Source organism: Jaculus jaculus, chromosome 6 (genome assembly GCF_020740685.1).
Source record: "Jaculus jaculus isolate mJacJac1 chromosome 6, mJacJac1.mat.Y.cur, whole genome shotgun sequence".
In the NCBI taxonomy this organism is placed as follows: Eukaryota; Metazoa; Chordata; class Mammalia; order Rodentia; family Dipodidae; genus Jaculus; species Jaculus jaculus.
The window spans coordinates 136,626,652-136,654,347 of record NC_059107.1 but is presented as its reverse complement, the minus strand read 5'-3'; the positions used below and the strand labels follow the sequence as shown (position 1 = coordinate 136,654,347).

Genomic DNA, 27,696 nt, shown 5'->3' with positions numbered 1-27,696 from the left:
TATTTTTCTTTTTGAGGTAGGGGTCTCACTCTAGCCCAGGCTGGCCTAGAACTCACTCTGTAGTCCCAGGCTGGACTGGAACTAATAATGATCCTTCTACCTCTGCCTCCTGAGTACTAGGATCAAAGGCAAGTACCACCATACCTGGCTTGCTTTATTTATCTATCTATTTATTTATTTATTTTCAAGGTAGGGTCTCGCTCTAGCCCAAGCTGACCTGGAACTCACTATGTAGTCTCAGGGTGGCCTCAAACTCATGGCGATCCTCCTACCTCTGCGTCCGGAGTGCAGGGGTTGAAGGCATGTGCCGCCACACCCAGCTATTTATTTATTTATGAGACAGGGTCTTATGTAACCATTATTGGCCTCAGATTCCTGATCCTCCTGCTTCTGCCTGCTTAGTGCTGGGATAGGTGTGCTCACCTAGAATAATTACTCTAAAAGATAAAATTAATTAGAAATCAACCTGAATTCCACACTGAATGCTAGCCCCGCCTACCCCTAACCACTATGACAGCAAGGGCAAGACAGCCACACCAGCCTGGCCGTGGTGTAGGCTCACTTTGCGAAGGGGAGAAATGGAAGCGCTGCTCTCTGTGTACGTTCTCCAGTGCACATGAGCAGATGCACAACGCACCCCTGGGGACTGGACTGCTGCATACACAGAGGACAAGTCCAGTAAGTCAGGGCTGATCTTTACGAAGCTATGGTGACTACATGCCTGCCATCCAAGACTAACCCAATTTTGAAGTTTGACATGACCACATGGGGATGCGATAAGCTAGGGTATTTTAATGAAGATTTCAAGAAGCTATTAGACTTAAAATCTAAATTTCAAAACGTTACTTTGAGCTTAAAAGAGACTGTTCTAGGGCTGGAGAGAGGGCTTAGCAGTTAAGGTGCATACCTGTAAAACCAAAGGACCCAGGTTCAATTCCCCGGGACCCACATAGGCTAAATGCACAGGGTGTTGCGTATGTCTGGAGTTCATTTGCAGCAGTTAAAGGCCCTGGTATGTCCATTCTCTCCCCATCTCTCTTTCTCTCTATATAAATATAAATATATAGAAAATAAAATTAGAAACAAAAAACAGACTGTTTTAAACAAGGAAGAAAAACAAACAAAAAATACTAAAATAATGAATTTGGGGAAGGGTGCAGATGTGTGCCCCGTGTGCACACACAAAGGCCGGAGGAAAATGCTGGGTACCCTCCATTGCTCACCTGCATGTTTTCTAGCGATGGAGTTTCTCATTGATTCTAGCGCTACTGCTTTTTTGAGCTCCAGTGAGTCTCTGGTCTCTGCTTTTCACAGGACTGGACTTACAGGCATGCGTAGCCATGCACAGCTGTGTGTGTAGCTGCTGGGAATTGAAATCAGGCAGTCTTGGGCACTCTCATGGTCCCTTGGGGCCTCATGTGTACACACAGGAAGTGCTCTTACCCACTAAGCATAATCACTTAGCATGCAGTACTTATAAACTAGGTACTGAGCTATTTTGATTTATATTTAAGATAGATTCATGTACTTTAAAACCGAAAGTTAAATAATATATTCATTTTACATTGCAAATTTCAGGTTAATACTTCTGCTTTTTATAAAAAGTAAATAATTAATGTCAATGTGCAAGTATATATTAGTACAGTAAAATAATTAAATAAAAAAGAAAATAAGCCAGGCATGGTAGCACACACTTTCCAGCACTAGGGAGGCAGAGGTAGGAGAATTGCCATGAGTTCAAGACCACCCTGAGAATACATCGTAGATTCCAGGTCAGCCTGGGCTAAACTAAGACCCTACCTCAAAAAAAAAAAAAAAAAAAGATAATTTATTTTTTAAAAAGGGGTGGGGCTGGAGGTAGGGCTTAGTGGTCAAGGCACTTGCCTGCAAAGCCAAAGGACCCAGATTCCATTCCTCAGACTCCACATAAACCAGATGCACAAAGTGGCATATGCATCTGGAATTTGTTTGCAGTGTTTGGAGGCCCTGGTGTACCCATTCTCTATTTGCCTCTCTCTCTCTTTCAAATGAATTTCAAAACATTTTAAAAAGATAAAATCATGGAGAATGGAATTTCAAAGGGGAAAGTGGGGGGGCGAGGGTATTACCATGGGATATTTTTTATAATCATGGAAAATGTTAATAAAAATTGTGAAAAGAAAAAATAAATTTAAAAAAAGATAAAATCAATCATGAATTGCCAAAGACAGGCTACTGTATCATCACATTGGCAAACCGGTTGTCTATAACAAAGGGACAATCCAAAAGCATCACACAGAGTTTATCTTAACTGTAACTATCCCAGGAAAATACCTAGCAATCTATACAGTACATTTTATTAGAAGATAAAGCAAGACTGTTTCACCATGATTTTACAGCTGAATACTAGACATTGACTACAATGAAGAGCTCAGTGATTTGTTGTTGTTGTTGTTTACTTTTGGAGATAGGGTCTTCCTAGTAGCCCAGCTGGCCTCGACCTATGTAGCTCAGGCTGGATTTAAATTCATGATTTTCCTGCCTTTGCTTCCCAAGTGCTCTGATTACAGGCACAGGACACCACAACTAGCTCTATCAAAAGACTTCTGATGTAGCTTTACATAATCTAAAACACAGATAAGCCTCAGCCTATTCAGGCTCAAAAGAACATATAACCTAATTTTATTACTAACTATGTGTGTGGATGTGGTGTGTGGGTGTGTGTTCAGGTACACATGCATAAGTGGGTACAGAGGCCAAGGAATAACCTTGGGTTTTGTTCTTCAGAAATGCCAGCTGTTGTTTTTAAAGGGGGCGGGGGGAGAGAGAGAGAGAGAGAGAGAGAATGAAAGTGCCAGGGCCTCTAGCCACTGCAAACGAACTCCAGGTGCATGTGCCCCCTTATGCATCTGGCTTACATGGGTCCTGGAGAGTCAAACCAAGATCCTTTGGCTTTACAGGCAAATGCCTTAACTGCTAAGCCATCTCTCCAGCCCTGTTTTTTTTTATTTTTTTATTTTAATTTATATTTATTTTTTTTTTTGGTTTCCTGAGGTAGGGTCTTGCTTTGACCCAGGCCGACCTGGAATTCACTACGTAGTCTTAGGGTAGCCTCTCAAACTCACAACAGTACTCTTCCCTCTGCCTCCCGAGTGTTGGAATTAAAGGCGTGCACTATCACACCTGGCTCCAGCTACAGTTTTTATGAGACAGGGTGTCTAACTGGCCTGTAGCTTACAGATTAGGCTAGACTAGCTGACCAATAAACTGCAGGGAGTCTCCTGTTGGCTTCAACAAGCGCTGAGATTACATGCGCATGTCACCATGTCTGGCATTTTGTGTTTGTGTGGTGTGCACAGTGTGTGCTGTCTGCGTGTGTCTGCGTGCATGTCGGGTTGGTATTGGGTGTCTGCCTTGATCACTCTCCATCTTAACTCTTACTGAGGCAGTATCTCACTGGAGCCCAAAGCTCACAGATCAGCTAGCCTAGCTAGCCAGCTTCCTTCAGACCCCTTGTCGCTACTTTCCAAGCGTTGGGATCATAGATGGGCTGCCATGTCCACCCACTATTTATGTGGGTGCTGGCGAGCCAAATACCGGTCCTCACACTTGCAGCAAGTGCTTTACTCATTGAGCCATCTCCCCAAACCTATGACCAGCCTTTTTTTTTTGGGGGGGGTTCGAGGTCGGGTCTCACTCTAGTCCAGGCTGACCTGGAATTAACTACGTAGTCTCAGGGTGGCCTCATACTCATGGCAGTTCTCCTACCTCTGCCTCCCAAGTGCTGGCATTAAAGGTGTGGGCCATCACGCCCAATTATGCCCAGGTTCTTTTTTTTAAAATATATTTTATTTAATTTTTTAAATTTATTTGCAAGCAAACACAGAGAGTATGGGTGTGTCAGTGACTCTTGCTACTGTAAACAAACTCCAGATGGATACACCACTTTGTGCATCTGGCTTTACATGGCATTGAGGAACTGAACATGTACTGGGAAGCATTGCAAGCAAGTCCCTTTAACCACTAAGCCATCTCTTCTTTTTCTGACAATTTTTATACATGCATGTAATATACTTTTATCACATTTACCTCTATTATCTTCTCTTGTCCCTCTCTACCTCCCATTGAACCCCTTCTTCCTAATTAGTCCCACTTTTACTACCTCGTCTTTTTATTGTGTATGACTCACTAAGTTTAGTTGGGGCTGCTTGTATGAACATAGAAGAGGGGTTATTTACTGAAACATGGGCAACTTTACTAGTGGCTATACCACTGAACAGTGTCTTCTCCTCCAACAACAGTCATTAATCACCTATAACTCATAAGCTCTTCCACCAACCATGGCAGGAAGTTGAAGGGCCCAATTTTATGCAAGTCTTGCGCAGGTAATGACCACCACTGTGTGGTCATGAATGCAGCACCCATGTGTGATGGTTTGATTCAGGTGTTCCCCATAGACTTAGGTGTTCTGAATGCTAGGTCTCCAGCTGATGCACATTTGGGAATTAATGCCTCCTGGAGGCAGTGTATTGTTGGGGGTGGGCTTATGGGTGTTAGAGCCAGTTTCCCCATGCCAGTGTTTGGCACACTCTCCTGTTCCTGTTGTCCACCTGATGTGGCCCAGGGGTGATGTCCACCCTCTGCTCATGCCATCTTTTCCCCCGCCATCATGGAGCTTCTCCCCCTTCCTCTTGGAGTCTGTAAACCAAAATAAACCATTTTTTTTCCCCAAAGCTGCTCTTGGTCAGGTGATTTCTGCCAGTAATGCAAACCTAACTGTAACAGTAAAGCTGGTACCGAGAATGACATCATTGCTGCTAGACACCTGACTGTCTGGCTTTGGCATTTTGGAACTTGGAACTAATTTTTGAGAGGAATGTGGAAGGATTTAAAACCTTGGCCTAAGAGATGCCTTGTGGTGCTATAAGTACAGCTTGAAAGCGCCTGAATGCTGAAGGAGTGTCCTGTTCTTCAAAGTCAGCTTTATTTCCCCCTGGATTAACAATCTGGCACCTACCTGGTATTATGGAGCATAATTGCAGGAAAGAAAGGGTCACTGAATTTGCAACATGGTCTTTGTGTTTTGGAAACGGCCATGGTCAGTGTGAAGCGTGCCTGCATGGAGACTAGATGGAGCCATGAGGATGGACTGTGGGTTGTAATTGAGACCCAGTGAAGATGCCAGGACCACGAGATGGTTGCTAAGGAAAGCTGCCAGCCCCAGATGAAGTTTACCAGGACAGTGAGTAGCCTAGCAGGAGGGGTAGAATGGGAACTCCAGAGACTTGTTACTGGCTAGAAATGTTGGACTTGGAGCTACAGAGTTTTATGTTTGCCCTGTTTAAATCTTGTATTGGTTGAATAGTTTTTTGCTATGTCCAATGCCATCTTTTGCAGTGTGAATGTTTATTCTGTGCCGTTACGGGTTTTTTTTCTTCATTTTTTTGGTATTATGGCTCAGTTAAAAGATCTTGGACTATGGGAATACTTGAGTATCATTGGGACTGATTAAAAGCAATGAGGACTTTTAAAGGTGGAAGAATGCATTGTATTTTACACCATGTACGGTTATCAGTTTATGGGGGCCAGGGGCAGGATATGGTGGGTTGATTCATAAACTTAAGTGTTCTGAATGCTAGGTCTCCAGCTGATGGCAATTTGGGAATTAAAGCCTCCTGGAGGCAGGGTGTTGTTGGGGGGTGGGCTTATGGGCCAGTTTCCCCTGGCCAGTGTTTGGTACACTCTCCTGTTGCTGTTGGCTAGGGGGTGATGTCCACCCTCTGCTCATGCCATCATTTTCCCCTGCCATCATGGAGCTTCTTCCCCTTGAGTTCATAAGCAAAAATAACCACCTCCCCCGGCCCCCCAAGCTGCTCTTTGGCCAGCAACGTGAACCTGATTGAAACACCATGTATTTCATTCCACTGCATTCCTCCCTATCCTCTGGCTCCTACATTCTTTCCAACCATCTTCTGAAATGTTCCCCTGAGCCTTAGAAAAGGTAATATAGACGTTCCATTTAGGGATGAGCATCAACCGTCACTTACTCTGCAGTTTGATGATGCTGAGTCTCCCTGGTCATTGCCACCCACTGTAAAAAGAAACTTCACTGAACAAAGCTGAAAATAGCACCAATCTATGAGCAGAAACATAAATATTTAGGTGTTACCCAGCATTTTTACATGAGTTCTGAGGATTGAACTCAGGTCCCCATTCTTGCAAGGTAAGCACTGTTTCAGCTGAGCTCTCTTCCCAGCCCTAGCTATTTATATTAGTGCTCATTAATGTAACAATTAAAACTAGTTATCAGAGCTGGACGTGGTGGCACATGCCTTTAATCTTAGCACTTGGGAGGCCGATGTAGGAGGATCGCCATGAGTACAAGGCTACCCTGAGACTACATAGTAAATTCCAGATCAGCCTGGGCTAGAGTGAGACCCTACCTCAAACACTAAAAAAAAAAAAAAAGCTAGTATGAAGGCGTCTGGAAAAATTGTTCTGGAGTTAGAGGCACTTGCTTCCAAAGGCTGCCAACAGTTCAATTCCCCATCCACTCACACAAAGCTAGACAAGGTGTTATTTGCAGTAACAAGAGACCATGTTGCATCCATACACATTAAGTAAATTTTTTTTTAGTATTTAAAACTAGTATCAATGGCCAGGTGTGGTAGCACACGTCTTTAATCCTAGCACTCGGGAGGCAGAGGCAGGAGGACTGCCAAAAGTACATAATGAATTCCAGGTCAGCCTGAGTTAGAGTGAGACCCTACCTCGAAAAACCAAAAAAAAGAAAAAAAGATTAACATGGTGGCATATGCCTATGACTTTAACACTTGGGAAATGGATGCAGGAAGACTAGGATTTCAAAGCCAGGCTTAGCTACACAATGAGTTCAAAGCTAACCTGGTACACATGAGACCCTGCTCAAACAATAAATAAATAACTAGGCCAGGCATAATGGTACACACCTTTAGTCCCAGAGCTTGAGAGGCTGAGGAAAGAGGATCACTGTGAGTTTGAAGCCAGCCGGGAGCTACAGAGTAAGTTCCAGGTCAGCCTGGGCTAGAATGAGACTCTGCCTCAAAAACACACATACAAAAAGAAAATATATTTACCAAAATTTGCAATGAAACCCACATAGCTGAAGAAAATATATTGTGCTGGGAATGGTGGTATATGCCTTTAATCCCAGCACTAGGGGAAGGATGTTGTTCAAGGTCACACTGAGACTACATAGTGAATTCTAGGTCAGCATGGGCTAGCGCAAGACCCTACCTTGAAAAACAAAACAAAATGAAGAAAAAAAATTTATTGCAGTTTCTGTACACCAACACTGCTGTGCAGACAACAGCAATACCATATGCTATTCTTAGTTCTTAACTTTGTGACCAGAACTGAATTAATTCAATATTGTGAGTGAGGATTAGTCAACATCAAACAAAAGATAAACTTAAGCTAATTGATATGAGCTCTAATAAGAAACTATAAAAACTAACTTTTCTAAAATGTTAAAGCTTCAGGAAGAAAGATAGCATTTCTAACAGTATCTTTGTGTTGCAACAAATTAAGTATTCACTGAAACATAATGATAATGATTTTATTTAAAAGGCTTATAATCCCCAGTGCTGGGTAAATAAGATTATTGAAATATTAAAAAAAAAATTAAAGAAATAACAATCAGAAAAGTAAAGCCAAAATAAAATTAAATCACTTCAGGTACTACTAAAACTGTTATTTCTTTTATTATATTATTTTTATGTATTTATTTATTTGACAGAGAAAGAGGGAGAGAAAGAGAGAGAATGGGGACACCAGGGCCTCCAGACACATGTGCCCCCTTGTACATCTGGCTTATGTGGGTCCTGGAAAACCGAACCGGGTCCTTTGGCTTTGCAGGGAAATACCTTAACCACTAAGCCATCCCTCCAGCCCCCTAGAACTGTAATTTCTTAATTGAATTTTAATACATACCAGTTATAGTCATCTGGAAGTGAAGAATATGTAGATTTATGACAAACATAAATTCCACCTAAAAAAAAACCCAAACCATAAAACAGCTTTAGTTCACGTGAGCATATGTTCTCACATAAATTGAAAGACACAGGTCTGGACAACAGCGAAGAATTCAACAGCAGGTAGGACCAGGTCTATGTCTGCTGATGAGGGAGACAAACAAGAAACAACTGTAGCACAGAGGGTATGTGCTATCAGGCTGGGTAAGCATTGATACAGGGATCCACAGCCAGGCTAGCAAAAGCCACTATGCTCATTTAAGAAAGCTAGTAAAGGGGCTGGAGAGATGGCTTAGCAGTTAAGGCACTTGCCTGTGAAGCCTAAGGACCCATGTTCAACTCTCCAGATCCCACATAAGCCAGCCACACAAGATGATGCAAGCATGCAAGATGGCACATGCATTTGGAGCTCAATTGCAATGGCTGGAGGCCATGGTGTGCCAATTTTCTCTTTCTCTGTCTCGTTCTCTCACTCATAAAAATATTTACAAAGAAAGAAAGAAAGAAAACAAAAAGAAAGAAAGCCAGTGAAGATAATGTGATGCAGAAATGAGGGTTATGTCTACAATTTTGGAAGTTGTCAATAAAAAAGAAAATCTTTTGGGCTGGAGGGATGACTTAGCTCCCTACAAAGCCAAAGGACCCAGATTCAATTCCCCAGGACCCACGTAAGAGACATGCACAAGGTGGTGATGCATCTGGAGTTCCTTTGCAGTGGCTAGAGGCCCTTACATGCCCCATTCTCTCTCTTTCTCTGTGTCTCAAATAAATAATTTTTTTAAAAAGTAACATGTTAAGTTACTGAACTAGTGAGAGAAGTTATTCTTTTATTTTCAAGGTAGGATCACATGGTAGCTCAGGCTGACCTGGAATATACTGTGTAGTGCCAGGATGGCCTTGAATTCCTGGTGATCCCACCTCTGCTTTCTGAGTGCTGGGATTAAAGGCATGCACCACCACCATGCTCAGCGAGAATTTTTTTTTCTGTTTTTTTTTTTTTTGGTTTTTCGAGGTAAGGTCTCACTCTAGTCCAGGCTGACCTGGAATTAACTCTGTCATCTCAGGGTAGCCTCGAACTCATGGTGATCCTCCTACCTCTGCCTCCCGAGTGCTGGGATTAAAGGCGTGCGCCATCATGCCCGGCTTGAATTTTTTTTTTTTTTTTTTTGGTTCTTCGAAATAGGGTCTCGCTCTAGCCCAGGTTGACCTGCAATTCACTATGTAGTCTCAGGGTGGCCTTGAACTCATGGCAATACTCCTACCTCTGCCTCCTGAGTCCTGGGATTAAAGGCGTGTGCCACCATGCCCAGGGGGAAGGTATTCTTTATCAACAGCTCACCTCAGTCTCACTGTGGTTCACTCAGATAACAATATTAAGTCCAGATCTTTTACTCTGAATTTATTCCTGTGCACCTACACACACATAATAAGAGTGAATCATCTTTTAAACCTACAAACAGGGTCATCTGATAGATAGTGTTTGATACACTTTTTCTTCCAATTGGTGATCTTTCCATATTGGTAACAGCAATGATATTCACAGTAAAGATGTGGCATAATTTATCTATTCCCTTTTTTTAGGCAAGACCAATGGACTGGCCTGATTTTTTGTTTTTTTGAGGTAGGGTCTCACTCTAGCCCAGGCTGACCTGGAATTCACTATACAGTGTCAGGGTGGCCTTGAACTCATGGCAATCCTCCTACCTCTGCCTCTCAAGTGCTGAGATGAAAAGCGTGCGGCACCAAGCCCAGCCCTTTTTTCTTTTCTTTTGTTTCTTTGTTTGTTTAATGCAAGAGCGAGAGCCAGAGAGAGGGAGAGGGAGAGGGAGAGAGAGAGAGAGAGAGAGAGAAAGAGAATTGGCACACCAGGGCTTCCAGACACTGCAATCCAACTCCAGGCGTGGAGGCCACCTTGTGCTCAGTGCAACATTGCATGCTTGCATCACTTTGTATGTCTGGTTTATGTGGGACCTAGAGAGTTGAACATGGGTCCTTAGGCTTCATAGGCAAGCACCTTAACCACTAAGCCATCTCTCTAGCCCTCTTCTCTCTTAATTGACATTTGTCCCCTTTTCATTCTTGCAAATAACAGGCACATAGAATAACTAAATGCTTTAAATAGTCTATATTTTGGAACATTTAAACATTAAAAAGAAAACCTCTAAAAAAAAAAAAAAGAAAAGAAAAAGAAAACCTCTTACTTTTACTTTGAATTGGAAACAAATGCTTCAAGATAGTTCTGTTTGATAGCACCCGTTTTACTGCTGCAGCCGCCATGATGTGTTGAAATCCTATCAGGTGAAATGGGAAAAGATGTTTTGAAGAGAAGGTGCCTTTAAGATCTGCTTCTAGGCACACCAATTTTCATTCCTGTTTGAGATAAAGAGAAATCAGTGCGGTCTATAAATTAAAACACTGAAACACTATAAGAATAAGACAAGTACCATTACCTAGCACAAGTCACTTAAAGCAAGGCTTTTTTTTTTTTCTTTCAAGGAGAGAGAGAGAGAACAGGCGCACCAGGGCCTTCAGTCACTGTAAATGAATTCCAGGTGCACGCACCATTTTGTGCATCTGGCTTTTAAACAACTCTGTAGTTCCACACTACTGAACAAAGAGCAACAACATCAAAATATGAGCAACTGGCCAGGTGTGGTGGTGCACTCCTTTAACCCCAGCACTCAGAAGGCAGAGGCAGGAGGATCACTGTGAATTTGAGGCCAGCTTGGGACTACAAAGTTCCAGGTCAGCCTGGGCTAGAATGATACTCACCTTGAAAAAAAAAAAAAAAATCCAAATAAAGACACAGCACAAGAACAAAAAGAGAGAGAGGAGAGTAAGCTCAGAACATGTCCACAATTATCTTAAATGCAAATGTCTCAGTACTCAATGAAGCCTTTTCCACTGAAAGAATACTCTATAAATATGCACTTACTCTTCAAAAGTCATTCACATATAGTACAGAGCATACCTCCCGCCTCCAAATGCTAGTGTGCCTACCTTCCATGCACCACACACAGTATATTATCACTAACACTATTCTGTTCCTGATTAAATGAAATATTAAACAAGGCCAACAATTGGCCTATGAAATACTCAGAATACTACATTCCACCATCTTACAAACTTTACAAGTTGCTTTCACTATCATTCTGTTTTAGTGTCACATGTTTAGAAATACGTGAGGGGCACACGCCTTTAATCCCAGCACTCAGGAGGCAGAGGTAGGAGGATGGTTGTGAGTTTGAGGCCATCATGAGACTACATAGAGATATGTTAGGTATGTTTATTTTGAATCATGAAGGAAATCTAAAGGACTTGCTTCCAGATTTGAGCTGGTCACTTAAAAACTGAAAAGTTTTGAGCAAATCATGAACTAAAGAGCCCTTGTTCCTTCAATGGTAAACTGTGGGGAAACAGCCATGACTGTTGTGAATAAATCACATGTAACTACTGTGGCCTTATTTTTATTTGTCTCAATGAACATTTGTGTCCTTCCCAGGCCCTGTGGCTATGAAAAGGAATTAGAATGGCTCTCTCATTTGCTAGACTAAATGACGTAGGCTGATTCCTAGCACTGTCAGTACATTGGAACATGCCAACCCTGAGTTCATAGAGAGTTATTTATTTACAGCTTATAAGCCACTTCCCTATACATTAGGTGCCCTTTCATACAGTTGATTAAGAATAAAGGGCCATGGGCTGGAGAGATGGCTTAGCAGTTAAGCGCTTGCCTGTGAAGCCTAAGGACCCCGGTTCAAGGCTCGGTTCCCCAGGTCCCACGTTAGCCAGATGCACAAGGGGGCGCACGCGTCTGGAGTTCGTTTGCAGAGGCTGGAAAGCTCTGGCGCGCCCATTCTCTCTCTCTCCCTCTATCTGTCTTTCTCTCTGTGTCTGTCGCTCTCAAATAAATAAATAAATAATGAATTTAAAAAAATTAAAAAAAAAAAAAAGAATAAAGGGCCAAATAGATGGTAAGACCCTATTGCTGAAGACTGCACATATGTGGACTGCAAGGCTACTGAGAAATCCTGCTGGAACTGAGCTGATAACCTCATCCATGTAGACCAGCTGACAGAAAGCTGGAAGAAGCCACACTGCATGCAGTTCAATGGGAGAGAGAGAAATCACCAGTGACAATACTCAACAGCAAGCCTTATATTTGGCCAGCTAGACAAATGAGCCAACAGGTGCAATAGTAGCACATCTGTCATGGTAGAAACCAACTGCCCTCTAATTGGACTGCAGGCCTGCTCTGCGGGAGGGAATACACCCTGATACTGAAAACTTTAAACAGGTAGTCATGAGCCCTAGGGGGTCTAACATCTGCTGCTGTCTCGCTAAATGTATATACTATGCTTATCAAACTACCCAGTAAGCACTTCTCTTAATGTTCATACCCTTACGCTCACTTTTGGTAGAGAACCTTCTCTTTTCAGATGGCAATGACCTTGGGATGATTCAGAAGGCATCATAGTGCTGGAAAGAAGTGACAGAAGTGCTCAGCACTGCAATATCTCTATCACACCTTCCAAGGCTCAGGGTCCATTGCAGAAGAGATGGCGGAAACAATGTAAGAGCTAAAGGAGGGGTAGGACTCCTTACAATGTGATCCCCCCAAACACAAAATGGCCTGGACATCCATGACCTCAGAGTGCCTGACACTACCAACACAAGACCATCATAAGAGGGGGAAAAGATCATGACATCAAAATAAAAGAGACACTGATTGAGAGAGGGAGGGGATATGATGGAGAATGAAGTTTCAAAGGGGAAAGTGGGGGGAGGGAGGGCATTACCATGGGATATTGTTTACAATCATGGAAGTTGTTAATTAAAAAAAAGAGAGATACTGATTGAGAAGGAGGGATATGATGGAAAGTAGAGTTTTAAAGGGGAAAGTTGGGGGAGGGAGGGAATTACCATGGGATATTGTTTACAATCATGAAAGTTGTCAATAAAAAATTAATTAAAAAAAAAAAGAATGGGGCTGGAGAGATGGCTTAGTGGTTAAGCGCTTGCCTGTGAAGCCTAAGGACCCTGGTTCGAGGCTCGGTTCCCCAGTCCCACGTTAGCCAGATGCACAAGGGGGCGCACGCGTCTGGAGTTCGTTTGCAGAGGCTGGAAGCCCTGGCGCGCCCATTCTCTCTCTCTCCCTCTATCTGTCTTTCTCTCTGTGACTGTTGCTCTCAAATAAATAAATAAATAATTAAAAAAAGAAAAGAATGAAGGGCCAAATAGATGGTAAGACCCTATTGCTAAAGACTCCACATGCTTGTGCTTCAAGGTCACTGACAAATCTTGCTGAGCTGAAAACTTCTTCCCTGTAGACCAGCTGACAGAAAGTTGTAAAAAGCTATGCTGCATGCAGCTCTATGGGAGAGAAGTCATTAGTGGAGATAAACAACAGTGGGTACTGCAAGCCTTAAGTTTGACCAGCCAGGCCAAATGAGCCAATGGGTGCAATAGTGGCATGTCTGTTGTGGGGGAACGCAACCATTCTCTAATTGGACTGGAGGCCCAATGGGAGGGAATACATGCCTGGTACTGAACACCTATGATAGGGGAGGTCATGAGCCCTAGGGGTGTAACTCCTGCTGGTGTCTGGCTAAATACATATACTATGCTCACCAAACTACCCAGTAAGCACTTCTCTTAATGTTCATACTCATATATTAATGCTACTCTCACTTCTGGCTGGAGAAGCTTCTCTTTTTGATGGTGGTGACCTCTGGGATGACTCAAAAGGCACCATAGTGCTGGTGCTCAGCACTGAAACATCTCTATCACACCTTTCAAGGCTTAGGGTCCATTGTGGAAGAGGTGGTGGAAAGAATGTAAGAGCCAAAGGAAGGGTAGGACTACTTACAGTACAATTTGCTAGATACAAAATGGCCTGTATATCCATGACCTTGGAATGCCTGGCACTACCTACACAAGACCCTCATAATAGTGAGAAAAGATGATGGCATCAAAATAAAAGAGAAACTAATTATAAAGGGAGAGTATATGATGGAGAATGGATTTGTGAAGGGGAAAGTGGAAGAGGGGAGGGAATTAGCATGGTTTATTGTCTATCATTATGGAAGCTGTCAATAAAATAGGGGAAAAATTAAATAAAATAAAGTAAAAGTGGGGGGAGGGGATAAAGGGTCAGCATGGGCTACCGTAAGGCCCTACCTCAAAACAAAACAAAAGGATTGGAGAAATGGCTTAGTGGTTAAGGCATTTGTCTGCAAAGCCAAAGGACCCAGGTTCCCAGGACCCACATAAGCCAGATGCACAAGGGGGTGCACACATGTGGGGAAAAAAGGAATAAGGGCCAGAGAAAGCTGGAATGGTGGCACAGAGGTAGGAGGATCGCAATGAGCTCAGGGCCAGCCTGGGACTACAGAGTGAGTTCCAGATCAGCCTGGACTGGAGTCAAAAAAAAAGCCTGCCCTGGTGGCACACACCTTTAATCCCAGCACTTGGGAGGCAGAAGTAGGAGGATTGTGGTGAGTATGAGGCCATCCTGAGACTACATAGTGAATTCCAGGTCAGCCCGGGCTACAGCGAGACCCTGCCTCACAAAACAAGACGAAAAGAGAGAGAGGGTGAGAGAGAGAAGGGGGAAAAAAGGAAAGGAAAAGTGCCAGAGAAGTAAAATGATTTACTTTTTTAATAATATACAGCTTAATTGGTGGCACTGGTGCGACACAAGCCTACCTCTTCTGACGTCAAGTGAAGATCAAAACATTCTGGGGGGACGCTGAAGTTCCCTCCGCCCCAGGCTAGCACACTCAGGGGAGAGTCAAACTCTTCACCCCAGGGGAAGAATTTGAGGGTGAATCCCTTGGCCCAGAAATCAATGCCAAAGCAAACGCTCATAGGATCCGAAGCTTGAGTGAGGCACAGGCTCCAGGCAGCACGGTGACTGACCCCTGGGGGACGCCCGGGGGCGGAACCTAAAGACCCGCCCGGTGGGGTTTCTGGCGACACCGGACCGCGTGCTGAGGCCCCACGTCCGCCGGGGCACGACCCCATGCGGACTCTTCTCCTGGACGGAGATGCTGACGACCTCACCCTGCCCGCCACGACAGGCGGAAAGACCTCACCACCTGCGGACAAACAACCCTTTTGGACCTGCCCAGCTTCTAAGAACCCTGCCGCATGAAGGGAGGGAAACGGTTACCTTGACAGCTATTCACAGCGGACCAGCCATCTTGCCTCAATCCTGGTCCTCCTTGGCGCAGCCGCGCACGTCCTGGCGCGCGGGGTACTCTGGGAGTCGTAGTCTCCGCGGACCAGCGGCCTCGGTGCAAAGGGTAGGCTAGGCTTGACTCATAAAGCTCCCGCCATTTGTGGCCCCAGTTTGTCTCAAACTTATTTGAGATGCTCAGAAAACAAAATTCACTACCGCTTGCCCCTATTTTTAGGAACAAGTACTATTTAAAATAATAACAAAAACAATTTGATGAGCCGGGCGTGGTGGCACACGCCTTAAATCCCAACACTCGGGAGACAGAAGTAGGAAGGTCGCCATGAGTTCAAAGCCACGCTGAGACTATATAGGGAATTCCAAGTCAGCCTGGGATAGAGTGATATCCTACCTCGAGGAAAAAGAACCAAAAACAAGTAATAGTAATAGTAATTTGATGTTCATGTCCAGAAAAACCACTTGATTATTCCAGAGTGGATGAATTAAATTGGAGTATTTGGATATTTGAAAGGGGGAAACCACAGTCCTCTTTTGTTGGGTGTAGAAGTTGAGAAGAAGACTTTTCAGGTGTGGCTTGAATGCCAGTCAATGTACCTGAGGAAAGACTGATAGAGCAGGTTTGGGAGTGGTCTGATAAGAGTGGAAATTGCGTTTGAGAGTTGACTGTTGAAATACCTCTGAGACATGCAAGTGGAGATATAAAATGAGGCAAGCTGGTAGAGACATGTGTTTGGAGACTAGAAGCTTGGCTGGATATGAATGCTATGGGAAACGAGGAGAGCATGCCTAAGGCCCTGGGTTTGATCTCCAGCAACACACAAACACACACACACAAATAATAATAATAAATAAGACTATGAATCGTTGGGTGTGGTGTTGCATGCCTTTAGTCCCAGCACTTGGGAGGCAAAGGTAGGATAGCTATGAGTCCAAGGCCAGCCTGATATTACATAGTGAATTCCAGCTCAGCCTGGCCTAAAGCGAGACCCCACCTTGAAAAACCAAAAAGAAAAAAAAAAAGATGGGAATGTTGAACCGCTGTAGGGAGACAGTGTACATAAAACGAAAAGGGACTCTAAACCTGGGCTCAGGGAATCCTAACACTTGAGATCAGTTGGACAAACCTCTCACTAGAGACATTCCAAAGAAATGTAAACTCAGAATACTAGCAAATGACTTATATTGACATAAATAAAAGCAGTTTCAAATTAATGCTAGTAAAATGAAAAAATAGAAAAAGTTTTAGACATTAGGATTTAGCAATTACTTGACCTTGGAATGATGGAAGAGTTTAGTCAGCTGGAAAGGAGTTTGGTTGTGATGACTTTATGGAATAGGCTCATAGCTCTGGACTTCCTACTGCAAATTTTTTCATGAAAGAGAAATGCCAGATATGGTGCCATAGATTTATAATTCCAGGATTGAGGTGGCTGAAGAATTACTGCAAGTTCAAGTCTAGCCTGGAATACATGAGAATCTGCGTTAAACAACTAAATAAATAAAAGAAGTAAATTTATCTTTATTAGGACACTATTATTTTGATTGTGTTTTACTAACAGTGCTATCTAACCCTCGCTGAAATGACAGAATTAAAATAATTCAAATCATAAACTGTTCAAGAAAAGTATATTAGGGCTGGGGAGAGAGCTGAGTGGTTAAAGGTGCTTGTTTGTGAAACCTGATGGCCAGGATTCAGGTCCTCAGTACCCACATAAAGCCAGACACATAGGGTGGCACATGTGTCTGGAGTTTGTAGGAGCAAGAGGCCCTGATGAGCCCATTCTTTCTTCTCTCTCTCCCCCCCTTTCTCTCTCTCTTGAATAAATAAATACTTAGGGAAAAAAAGGAAAACTACATAAAATAAAGTGGTTTTGGTTAAAATGTAAGATTGTTAGACAGGTTAGCTCCAGGAGGGTCTAACCAATAGGGTTGCCAAGATAAAAAAAAAAATGGGTGGCCCAGCTCAAGAAACAGAGCATAGAGATAATGATGGTGGGTCAACTGGTGGTCAAAATATAAAGATAGCAACTCATCTCCAGATGGGCCAGCTCAGAGCCCTAAAAATAGAATGTAAGGGACAACAGGTGATCATGGATGGGGCTAACTGGCTTGATTGATGCAACTTCAAGAGCCCTCTCTAGAAAGCATGCAGAGTGCTATCACCCTTTCCCCTAATAAACTTTTCACCTTTAAGGGTACTTAAACTCCTATGCATATTCTTGCATCTTCTACTGGGTAAGAAGGACTTCCCCTTTACTAGAAGTGCCCAACCTGAGAGATAAAGGAGAAAAGAAATATAAGCACCAAACCTACCAGGGTTGAAGCCACTGGTGCTGGCCTCAGCCCACTCTTTTTTTTTTAAAGCATTCTTTTATTTTCTATTTTGGCTTATTTATTATTATTATATTTTTATTTATTTATTTTATTATTTACTTGAGAACAATAAACAGAGAGAGAGAGAGAGAGAGAGAGAGAGAGAGAGAGAGAGAGAGAGGGAGAGGGAGAGAGAAAGAGAGAAAGAATGGGTGCGCCAGGGCCTCCAGTCACTGCAAACGAACTCCAGATACATGAGCCACCTTGTATATCTCTGGCTGATGTGGGTACTGGAGAATAGAGCCTCAAACCGGTATCCTCAGGCTTCACAGGCAAGCACTTAACTGCTAAGCCATCCAGACGACAAGTTAGACTTTACTTTCCTTACAAAAGTTCTTAGGTTCTGGTCATGGTGGCGCACACCTTTAATCCCAGCACTCAGGAGGCAGAGGTAGGAGGAACACCAACCCTGAAACTACCCAGTGAATTCCAGGTCAGCCTGAGCTGGAGTGAGACCCTACCACAGAAAACAAACAAACAAACAAAAAAGTTCCTAGGGAACTCCACATATGGTTGTTGTATGTAGGTCTCCTCTAACCTTGACATTTTAGGCTCATTTTAAGGGTTCCTAGGGACCAGGCATAATGTTAGGGAGATAGTAGAGAAGTTAACAAGTGCATTTTGAGATTTCTGTCTGCCTAAATTTGAATCTTGACATATTTGGGGAAATTTAATAAGTTAAAAAAATAGTTTTTGGTTTTGTGAGGTAGTGTTTCACTCCAGCCCAGGCTGACCTGGAAGTCACTATGTAGTCTCAAGGTGGCCTTGAACTCATGGCAATCCTATTACTTCTGCCTCCCAAGTACTGGGATTAAAGGTGTGCACCACCATGCCCTGACCAAGTTTAAAAAAATTATTTTTGTTATATTTTAGAGGTAGGGTCTTGCTTTAGCCCAGGCTCACCTGCAATTTATTATGTAGTCTCAGGGTGACCTCAAACTTAGGGCAGTCTTCCTACCTCTGCCTCCCAAGTGCTGGGATTAAAGGCATGTACCACCATGCCCAAGTTAATTTTTGTTTGTTTGTTTGTTTTTATTTTTCTAGGTAGGGTTTTACTCTAGTCCAGGCTGACCTGGAACTCACTATGTAGTCTCAGGGTGGTCTCAAACTCATGGTGATCCTCCTGTCTCTGCCTCCCAAGTGCTGGTATCAAAGGTGTGCACCACACACCCGACCCAAGTTAAATTTTTTTAGGACTCAACTTCTGTGTTAAAGGCAGAATAATACTTTATATTTCATAGTCCTATTGGGCAGATCAAATAAGAGAAGTAAAATGGTTAGCAAAGTACTTGGCATATAGTAACTACTCAATTGGTATAACTAAAATTATATAAAAACATACATATACTGATGGTGCAATGGCCTAAGTGAGATCAGGAAAAGAGACTGAGTAAAGTAAGGGTGAAGGAGAGCTAATCAAAACCTCTAAGATATTGTAAATAAACCATATGTAAACTTACCTCTCTGGATAATGGCACACCCAGAAGCTATGCGATTGTTACTAGAAAAATTTCAGTGCCAGAGATGGGATACCTTTCTGTGAGTTGTTGGCCAGGGAGGTCCCTCATGTCCCCAAAACATTACAGGCCATTGACAAGACTTGGTTTCCCATCAGAACTAGATGATAAGACCCTGTTGCTGAAGACTCCATATACTTGGGCTGCAAGGTCACTGAGAAATCAAGCTGGAGCTGAGCTGAAAACCTCCTCCCTATATACCAGCTGACAGAAAGCTGGGAAAAGCTACACTGCATGCAACCCTATGGAAGAGAGAGGTCATCAATGGTGGTAAACAGTAGTGGACAGGACATTGCAAGCTTAAGATGGCCAGCCAGGCCAAATGTGCCAACTGATGCAATAGTGGCATTTCTGTTATGGGAAAAACCAACTGCTCTCTACTTGGATGGGAGGCCTACTCCATGGGAGGGAATACATGCCTTGTACTAAAAACCTAGTCAAAAGCCTATGATGGGGGAGATCATGAGCCATATCACAGTAACCCCTGCTGTTGTCTGGCTGAATGCATATATTATGCTCACCAACTGCCTTATAAGCACTTTAAGCACTTTTCTTAATGTTTATACCCATACATTAATGCTACTCTCTCACTTTTTCTTTTCTTTTCTTTTTTTTTTTTTTGAAGTAGGGTTTCACTCTAGCCTAGGCTGACCTGTAGTCGCAGGGTAGCCTTGAATCCATGGTGATCCTCCTACCTCTGACTCCCAAGTGCTAGAATTAAAGGTGTGTGCCACCATACCCAGCTCTTATTCCTTAGTGAAAGAAAAAAATTTCCTGTTTTACTATCAGGAATCATATGATAAATGTAATTGAAATTAAAAAAAATCTGAAACAAACAGTAATGGTCTAAAAAAGCTGATGACATACTCACACTGGGAATTATTTCCAGGAGTGATTCTTCACTGAAGTGTGAGTGGTTTATAGGAGATTTTTGAGTAGTGGTATTAAAATACTCCAGGTTTAGTTGAAGTAGGTATTTGTTCCTTTGTGCCCTTCATAGAACAGAGTGAAAGGACGGAGAAAAGGATCTCACTCCGTAGCCCAGGCTGACCTGAGATTCATAGCAATTCTTCTACCTCAGACTCATGAGTTCTGGGATTAAAAGCATGCCCCAAATAATAAAGATTATTTCTCTATCTGCCATTCTCTCCCTAATAAACAAATTAAAAAAAACTTTTTTTTTTTAAAGAAGGGCTGGAGAGATGGCTTAGTGATTAAGTCATGTGCCTGTGAAGCCTAAGGACCAGGGTTCAATTTTCCAGTACCCACACAAGCCAGACACACAAAGTAGCATATGTGTCTGGAGTTCATTTGCAGTGTTTAGAGGTCCTGGCACATCCATTCTTCCATTCTTTCTTTCTCCCTCCCTCTCTCTCTCTCTCTCTCTCTCTCTCTCTGTGTGTGTGTCTCAAAAATAAATGAATAAATACTAAGATACCATATATATGTATATATTTTTTCAAGGTAGGGTCTTGCTGACCTGGAATTCACTAGGTAGTCTCAGAGTGGCCTTGAACTCATGGCCATCCTCCTACTTCTGTTTCCCAAGTGCTGGGACTAAAGGCGTAATCCAAAGAATAAATTTTCTAAAATTTGAAAAAAGGGGCCTGGTGAGATGGCTTAGTGGTTAAGGCACTTGCCTGTGAAGCCTAAGGATCAAACCTGGGTTTGATTCCCCAGTACCCCTGGAAGCCAGATACACAGGGAGGCACATGCTTTTGGAGTTCCTTTGCAGTGGCTAGAGGCCCTGGTATGCTGATTCTCTCTCTATCTGTCTCTCTCTCTCTCTCTCTCTCTCTCTCTCTCTCTCTCTCTCTCTCTTTAGTAAATAAATAGACTTTTTTTTTTTTTTTTTTTTTTTTGGCTTTTCAAGGTAGGGTCTCACTGTGGCCCAGGCTGACCTGGAATTCACTCTGTATTCTCAGAGTGGCCTTGAACTCATACCAATCCTCCCACCTCTGCCTCCCAAGTGCTGGGATTAAAGGCATGCACCACCAGACCTGGCTAAATAGACATTTTTGAAAAAAAGGGGCTGAAGAGATGGTTGGGGGATAAAGTGCTGATGTGCAGGTGTGAGGATGTGAGTTCAAATCCCCAGCATTCATGTAAAGGCAGGATGGGAGGGTGTACTAGCCCTTTTGCAATTTGTAATCCCCCTGCTCCAGAGGTGAAAACTGGTGATCCCCCTGGCAAGCTGGCTGACTAGACTAACCAAATCAGTAAGCCTTTGGTTCAAATGAGAGACCCTGCCTCAGTAAATAAGATGGAGAACAAGTGAGAAAGACATCTGATAGCAACCACTAGCTACCACATACATACACATGCACTTCCACCTACACCCACATGCACTCCACATCTACATCCACATACAGAGATAAAAGAAAAAATAATAATAAAAGCCACTGCAGGTTAAGAAAGCATAATCTTTGAACCCTGAATCTGAGTCTAGTGGTTTTGTGATTAGAAGATTAAGGTTTCTGGTTGTCGAATGTAAAAGAATGAATAGAGTCTGGTTAGACTTATCTCCTTCTTTTCTATTCTTTTTTTTTTAATTGTTTATTAAAGTCAGAGAGAGAGAAAGAGAGAATGGGCATGCCAGGGCCTCTAGCCACTGCATACTCCAGAGGCATGCACCACCATGTGCATCTGGCTTATGTAGGATGTGGAGAATTAAACCTGGGTCCATAGGCTTCACAGGCAAATGCCTTAACTGCAAAGCCATCTCTCCAGCCCTTCTATTCTTTTTTTTTTTTTTTATTTAAGGTAGGGTCTCTAGTTCAGACTGACCTGGAATTCACTATGTAGTCAGGGTGGCCTCGAACTCCCTACCTCTGCCTCCCAAGTGCCGGGATTAAAGGCACGAGCCAACCCACCTGCTTCTATTCTTTTCTCCATGTTTCCAGTGCTAGAGACTGAACTGAGGGTCTTGTGAAGAAGGCTGGATGAGCACTCAACACTGACTTACATTGCAACACTTCCTCTAAGGCTTTCATCTCCTCCTCTTCTCCCCTCCTTTTCTTTCCACCGAGCCTTCTGCCCTCTTGCATTCTCACCTTCTGTGTTCTGGGTTAAAGGGACTGTAGTGACTGGATATGCTAAGTATTAGGTGGCTAAGTTTGTAACTGGGGGTCTTGTGGGTGGGGTGCTATTAAATCCAAATGACTGCAGATATGGAGTTATATTCTTTCATCAGCAATAGTTAATAATGAAAATGAAAACGCAGGTATGGTGGTTGTGGTGGTTTGAATAGAATAGCTGGCCCCCAATATATTCATTTCTTTATTGTTTGTAGTTTGCATCTGCTGGCTACCTGGCTGGAGGCAATGTCACTGGGTGATCTTAAGGTGTGGTGGTGGGTTTCCAATTTCAATCTAAAGATAGGCAAAGTGTGCCTAGCTGGAGTTCCTGAAGTGTGCTGTGGCTTTTGAACTTTAGGCTTGTGCTTTTCTCTCTCTCTGTTTGGGCCTGTGAAGGCAGGCCAGCTTCTTCTGCCATTATGGAACTTCCCCTGGATCTGTAAGCTTCAATAAATCCCTTCCTCCATAACTGTGCCTTGTCTGGAAGTTCATCTCAGCGAACCTGAAGTGGTCTGATACAGTGGTGCATACCTTTAATCCTAGCACTTGGGAGACAGGGTTAAGAGGATCACCATGAGTTCGAGGTTACCCTGAGACTACATAGTGAATTCCAGGTCAGCCTGGGCTAGAGTAAGACTCTACCTCGAAAAACCAAAATAAAAAAATAATGATTTTTTGTTTTATTTCGAGGTAGGGTCTCATTCTGGCCCAGGCTGACCTGGAATTCACTATGTAGTCTCAGGGTGGGCTCGAACTCATGGCAATCCTCCTACCTCTGCCTCTGAATGCTGGGATTAAAGATGTGCGCCACCACACCAGGCCTAAACAATGAACATGATTAAAAAAATAACTAACTAAAAAACACAGGTGTTAAGGCCTGTCACTTTTGGGGAGGGTGGGTGGAGAGGGTTGAAGCAGGATCTCACTGTAGCTCAGGCTGATCTGGAAATCACTCTGTAGTTCCAGGCTGGCCTTGAACTCACAGCCATCCTCTTACCTCAGCCTCCTGAGTATTAATACTAAAGGTATACACTACTACACCCAGTTTCTTGCTCTTTTTCTCTCCATTTTTTTTTCTTTTCTTTTCAGTGGTGAAATTAAACCCTGGGCTTCATGAATAGTAGCTGAACTCTGTACCATTGAGTCATATCCCCACTGATGAAAAATAAAGGTTTTAGAAATACTTCTAATCATTCTCAAGCCAAATGGACAGTTTTGTGCAGACACAACTTAGAAGCAAATGAGAGAGGCATAGAACCTCAGACAGAGAGGCGATGGTGAGGAAGAAGAAAGATGTTGAGGAGACAGAAAGCATACTTGGGTGCGGCAGAGCAGGATGGAGGAAGTGAGAGAACCATTTAGGTTGGACTAGCCCAGTATGAAGTCACAGCAGAGGCCGAAGAACAGGGAATGCAACAGTTCTGGGAACCTGAGAGGGCGGTGCACCGAGGCAGGGACAAGAACCCTGCTTTTACCTGTTCCAGCCAGCCTTCTTGCCAAAACTCATGAGTCACCATCCTTTGGAATTCTGTTTCCACTTGGAAATGGCCCCGAGAAAGAAGAGAACACTGTGTGGAACCACCCTATCTTTTCAGCAACACAGTAGAACAAGGTGTACATGCTCTTAACGTCTCTCCTATGGTGAGATGACATTCAAAAATGCTTTGGGGGGCTGGAGAGATGGCTTAGCAGGTAAGCACTTGCCTGGGAAGCCTAAGGGCCCCAGTTCGAGGCTCAATTCCCCAGGACCCACGTTAACCAGATGCATAAGGGGCCCACGAGTCTGGAGTTCGTTTGCAGTGGCTGGAGGCCCTGGCATGCCCATTCTCTCTCTCCCTGTTGCTCTCAAATAAGTAAACAAAAATTTTAAAAATGTTTTGGGAGTCTGGAGAGATATATTAGCCATTAAAGCACTTGCCTGCAACACCTAAAGAACCAGGTTCAATTCTCAATTCTCCAGGATCCACATAAGCCAGATGCACAAGGTGGTGCATGTGTCCGGAGTTCATTTGTAGTGGTTGGAGGCTCTGATACGCCCATTCTCTGTCTCCATCTGCCTCTTTCTCTCTCTCAAATAAATATATAAAATGCTTTGGAAAGAAAAAAAAAATCCAAAGGTAATCTTTATTTTTTTCCTTATTTTATTAATTTTTTGAAAGAGAAAGAGCCAGAGAGAATGGGCACACTAGGCCAGGGCCTCTAGCTGCTGCAAACTCCAGACAAATGTGCCATCTTGTGTATCTGGCTTTATATGGGTCCTGGGGAATCGAACCTGGGTCCTTTGGCTTTGCCAATAAGCACCTTAACTGCTAACCCATCTCTCCAGTCCAAGTTTTATTGCTCACACTCTCCTGAGGCTTATCTCATAGATCCTGGGCCTCCTATGCTGATATAATGCCTATAAGGACTGGCGATGACCCTACTCCAATTCTTCTAACAGGCTGGCCTTGTGAGTTTAACAGTTTCTAAGTGCTTAGTCACTTCTATTGGAGGCATGGAAGGCAGCAGGCATGTTTCTTTGTCTTGTTGTGAATCAGTGTAAGCCTTTTCTTCCTCCCCACCCACTACCTGCTTGAGTCAGTGCATGGGAACCCTCCTCTCACAGATACTTCTGCCTTGATCACCCACGAAACAGTTGCCCTGTGTTGCAGGAAACAATAAGAAAACTTGCAAACAAACATTCCTGCTGATGGCTTTGCGCAGAAACTGAAGCAAGGCCTTGTTTTGGTTTTTTGTTTTCTGAGGTGGGGTCTCACTCTAGCTTAGGCTGACCTGGAATTTACTATGCAGTCTCAGGGTGGCCTTGAACTCTTGGTGATCCTCCTACATCTGCCTCTCAAGTGCTGGGATTAAAGGCATGTGCCACCATGCCCAGCACAAATACTTTAAAAAATATATTTTATTTGAGAGATAGAGAAAAAGGCATGTGAGAGAGAGTGTAAATGGACTCCAGACCCATGTGCCACCTTGTACATCTGGCTTTATGTGGGTATTGGGGGGATTTAACCCAGGTTCTTAGGCTTTGCAGGCAAGTACTTTAACTGCTGAGCCATCTCTCCAGCCCTGACAAATGCTGTTTTAAAATTTATGAGAGGCCCTCTATATAAATTTTATTTGTGCATGTGTGTGTTCATGAGCATGTCCAGGGTCTCTTGCCACTGAAAATGAATACCCACCTGGTTTTATGTATGTGGCTAGGGAACTAAACCTGGCTGGCAGGCTTTGCAACAAGTGCCTGTAACCAATGAGCCATCTCCCCAGACCACATATGTTCTTTATTATTATTATTTTTTTTAGTTTTCTTGAGGTAGGGTCTCACTCTAGCTCAGGCTAACCCGGAACTCTCTCTATAGTCCCAGGCTGGTCTCAAATTTATAGCCATTCTCCTACTTCTGCCTGCCAAGTGTTGAGATTAAAGGCGTGCGACACCACATCTGGCCACAAATGATTTTTTGGTTGTTGTTTTTTGAGGTAGGGTCTCACTCTAGCCGAGGCTGACCTGGAATTCACTATCTAATCTCAGGGTGGCCTCGAACTCACGGCAATCCTCCCACCCCTGCCTCCTGAGTGCTGGAATTAAAGGTGTGCGCCACCACGCCGGGCTGCAGATGCTTTTAGAGAACCTTAATGTAGCAGAGCCAGTGCCAGTGCTGCAGGTTTCATACTGTCAAGGGGCCCTTTGTGTCATCCTCCTGAAACATCAGGCACATGGACCGTGAGGAAGAAGTAAGAAAAAGATTTATTGAAAACCGCAAAACATAGAGTATCAGGGCAAACATACATAGGGTTTTGGCCAGCATCCACATAGAGAGGAAGGAGAAAAATGGAAAGCTATGCTTTTTGACTGAGAACTCAGAAAAGTGGGTACGCTTAGCAGTAAGGGCCTGTAACTGCTGTGAGGGAGGGGCATCTGGGGGTACAGTTCATTATCTCATTAAGGGATAACTATTCCCCTCTCCTCTTTAGCCTTTCTATAGATGAGGGGTGGCCCTTGACTGGGTGATTGCCAGGATCCACTGGAGTAACTTTGTTTGTTTTGTTTTTTGAGGTAGGGTCTCACTCTAGCCCAGGCTGACCTGGAATTCACTATGTAGTCTCAGGTTGGCCTCAAACTCACTGCAATCCTTCTACCTCTGCCTCTCGAGTGCTGGGATTAAAGGTGTGTGCCACCATGCCCAGCTTGAGTAACTGTTTCTTTTTATTTTAATATTTTATTTTTACTTATTTATTTATTTATTTATTTGACAGAGAAAGGGGGAGAGAGAGACAGAGAGAATGGGTTCACCAGGCTTCCAGCCACTGTACATGAACTCCAGACGCTTGTGACCCCTTGTGCATCTGGCTAACATGAGTCCTGGGGAATTGAACCTGGGTCCTTTGGCTTTGTAGGCAAATGTCTTAACCGCTAAGCCATCCTCCAGCCTGAATAACTGTTTCTTAAAAAAATATTTTTGCTGGGCTGGAGAGATGGCTTACTGGTTAAGCACTGGCCTGTGAAGCCCAAGGACCCTGGTTTGAGGCTTGATTCCCCAGGACCCACGTAAGCCAGATGCACAAGGTGGTGCATGCATCTGGAGTTCATTTGCAATGGTTAGAGGCCCTGGTGTGCCCATTCTCTCTCTCTATCTGTCGCTCTCAAATAAATAAAAATAAACAAAAACAAAAAAAAGAGGCAAAACAAAAAATATTTTTGTTAATCTTTTTATAAGCAGACAGAGATAAGAGAGAAGACAGACAGAGAGAATGGGTGCACCAGGGCCCCCAGCCACTACAAAGGAACGCCAGATACATGCGCCACTTTGTGCATCTTGCTTTTTGTGGGCATTTGGGGAATCAAACCCTGGTCATTAGGCTTTGCAGGCAATTTGTCGAAAAGAAGAGTTTCTCCTGAAGAAGAAATCAAGTGTGAAGACAGATTCACAAAATCCCAAACTGTTTACAGCATTCTTCGTCATCTTGCTGAGGTGCTGGACTACACCAAGGATGAGAAGCTGCAAGCCTGGTCCAGAGGCCTTCCTGGGTGTTTGATGGCAAGTACAGGAGACCTGGGCATGGTGCCTATGATGCATTTAAGCATGCCGTCTCAGATCCATCTATTTTGGATAGTCTAGATTTGAATGAAGATGAATGCAAAGTACTAACAAACAATATTAATAGTCATTTTGCCCCACAAGCTGTCAAAATTTGAGCAGAGATTGAAGTGGCTTGCTGTGGTCATGAAGGCATTGATGCTTTGAAGCCTTGTGAGCAGGGTGGAATTGTTCCACGGAAGCCTGGCCTGTCGAGATTAATCTAACAGCATCTCCTCGGACAATCCTGGAGAGAACAGAAGGCCTCTTTGTCCTCAAGCTATGGCTGTCATCAAAGAAAAGATTGAAGAGAAGGCGGTATGTTCAAAAATTCAAATGGAGCCCAAAGTGGTCACAGATACAGATGAAACTGTATATGCAAGACAGCTGGAAAGGCTTGAGAGAGAAAATGCAGAAGTGGATGGAGATGATGCTGCTGAAGAAATGCCAGCCAAAGCAGAGGATTAA

At 43.5% G+C, this 27,696-nt stretch overlaps 1 protein-coding gene and 1 pseudogene across 2 annotated transcripts in view; one reads left to right on the top strand and one right to left on the bottom strand.

Annotated features, from left to right (window-relative positions):
* Nucleotides 1–15,227, bottom strand: part of Mrpl42 (mitochondrial ribosomal protein L42) — a 24,994-nt gene extending 9,767 nt beyond the window's left edge. Inside the window, exons 1-3 of one of the 2 annotated variants that reach the window (XM_045153074.1) lie at nt 15,166–15,227; nt 10,193–10,361; nt 7,951–8,008 (exon numbers count right to left, since the gene is read on the bottom strand). In XM_045153074.1, the coding sequence (XP_045009009.1) occupies nt 7,951–8,008; nt 10,193–10,268 (134 nt within the window). In that variant the 5' untranslated portion in view covers nt 10,269–10,361; nt 15,166–15,227. Of the gene's footprint in view, nt 1–7,950; nt 8,009–10,192; nt 10,362–14,699; nt 14,881–15,165 lie in introns of those variants that run through there. The other variant, XM_045153073.1, reaches the window with a different exon arrangement.
* On the top strand, nt 15,016–27,696 carry LOC101610573 (annotated as a pseudogene).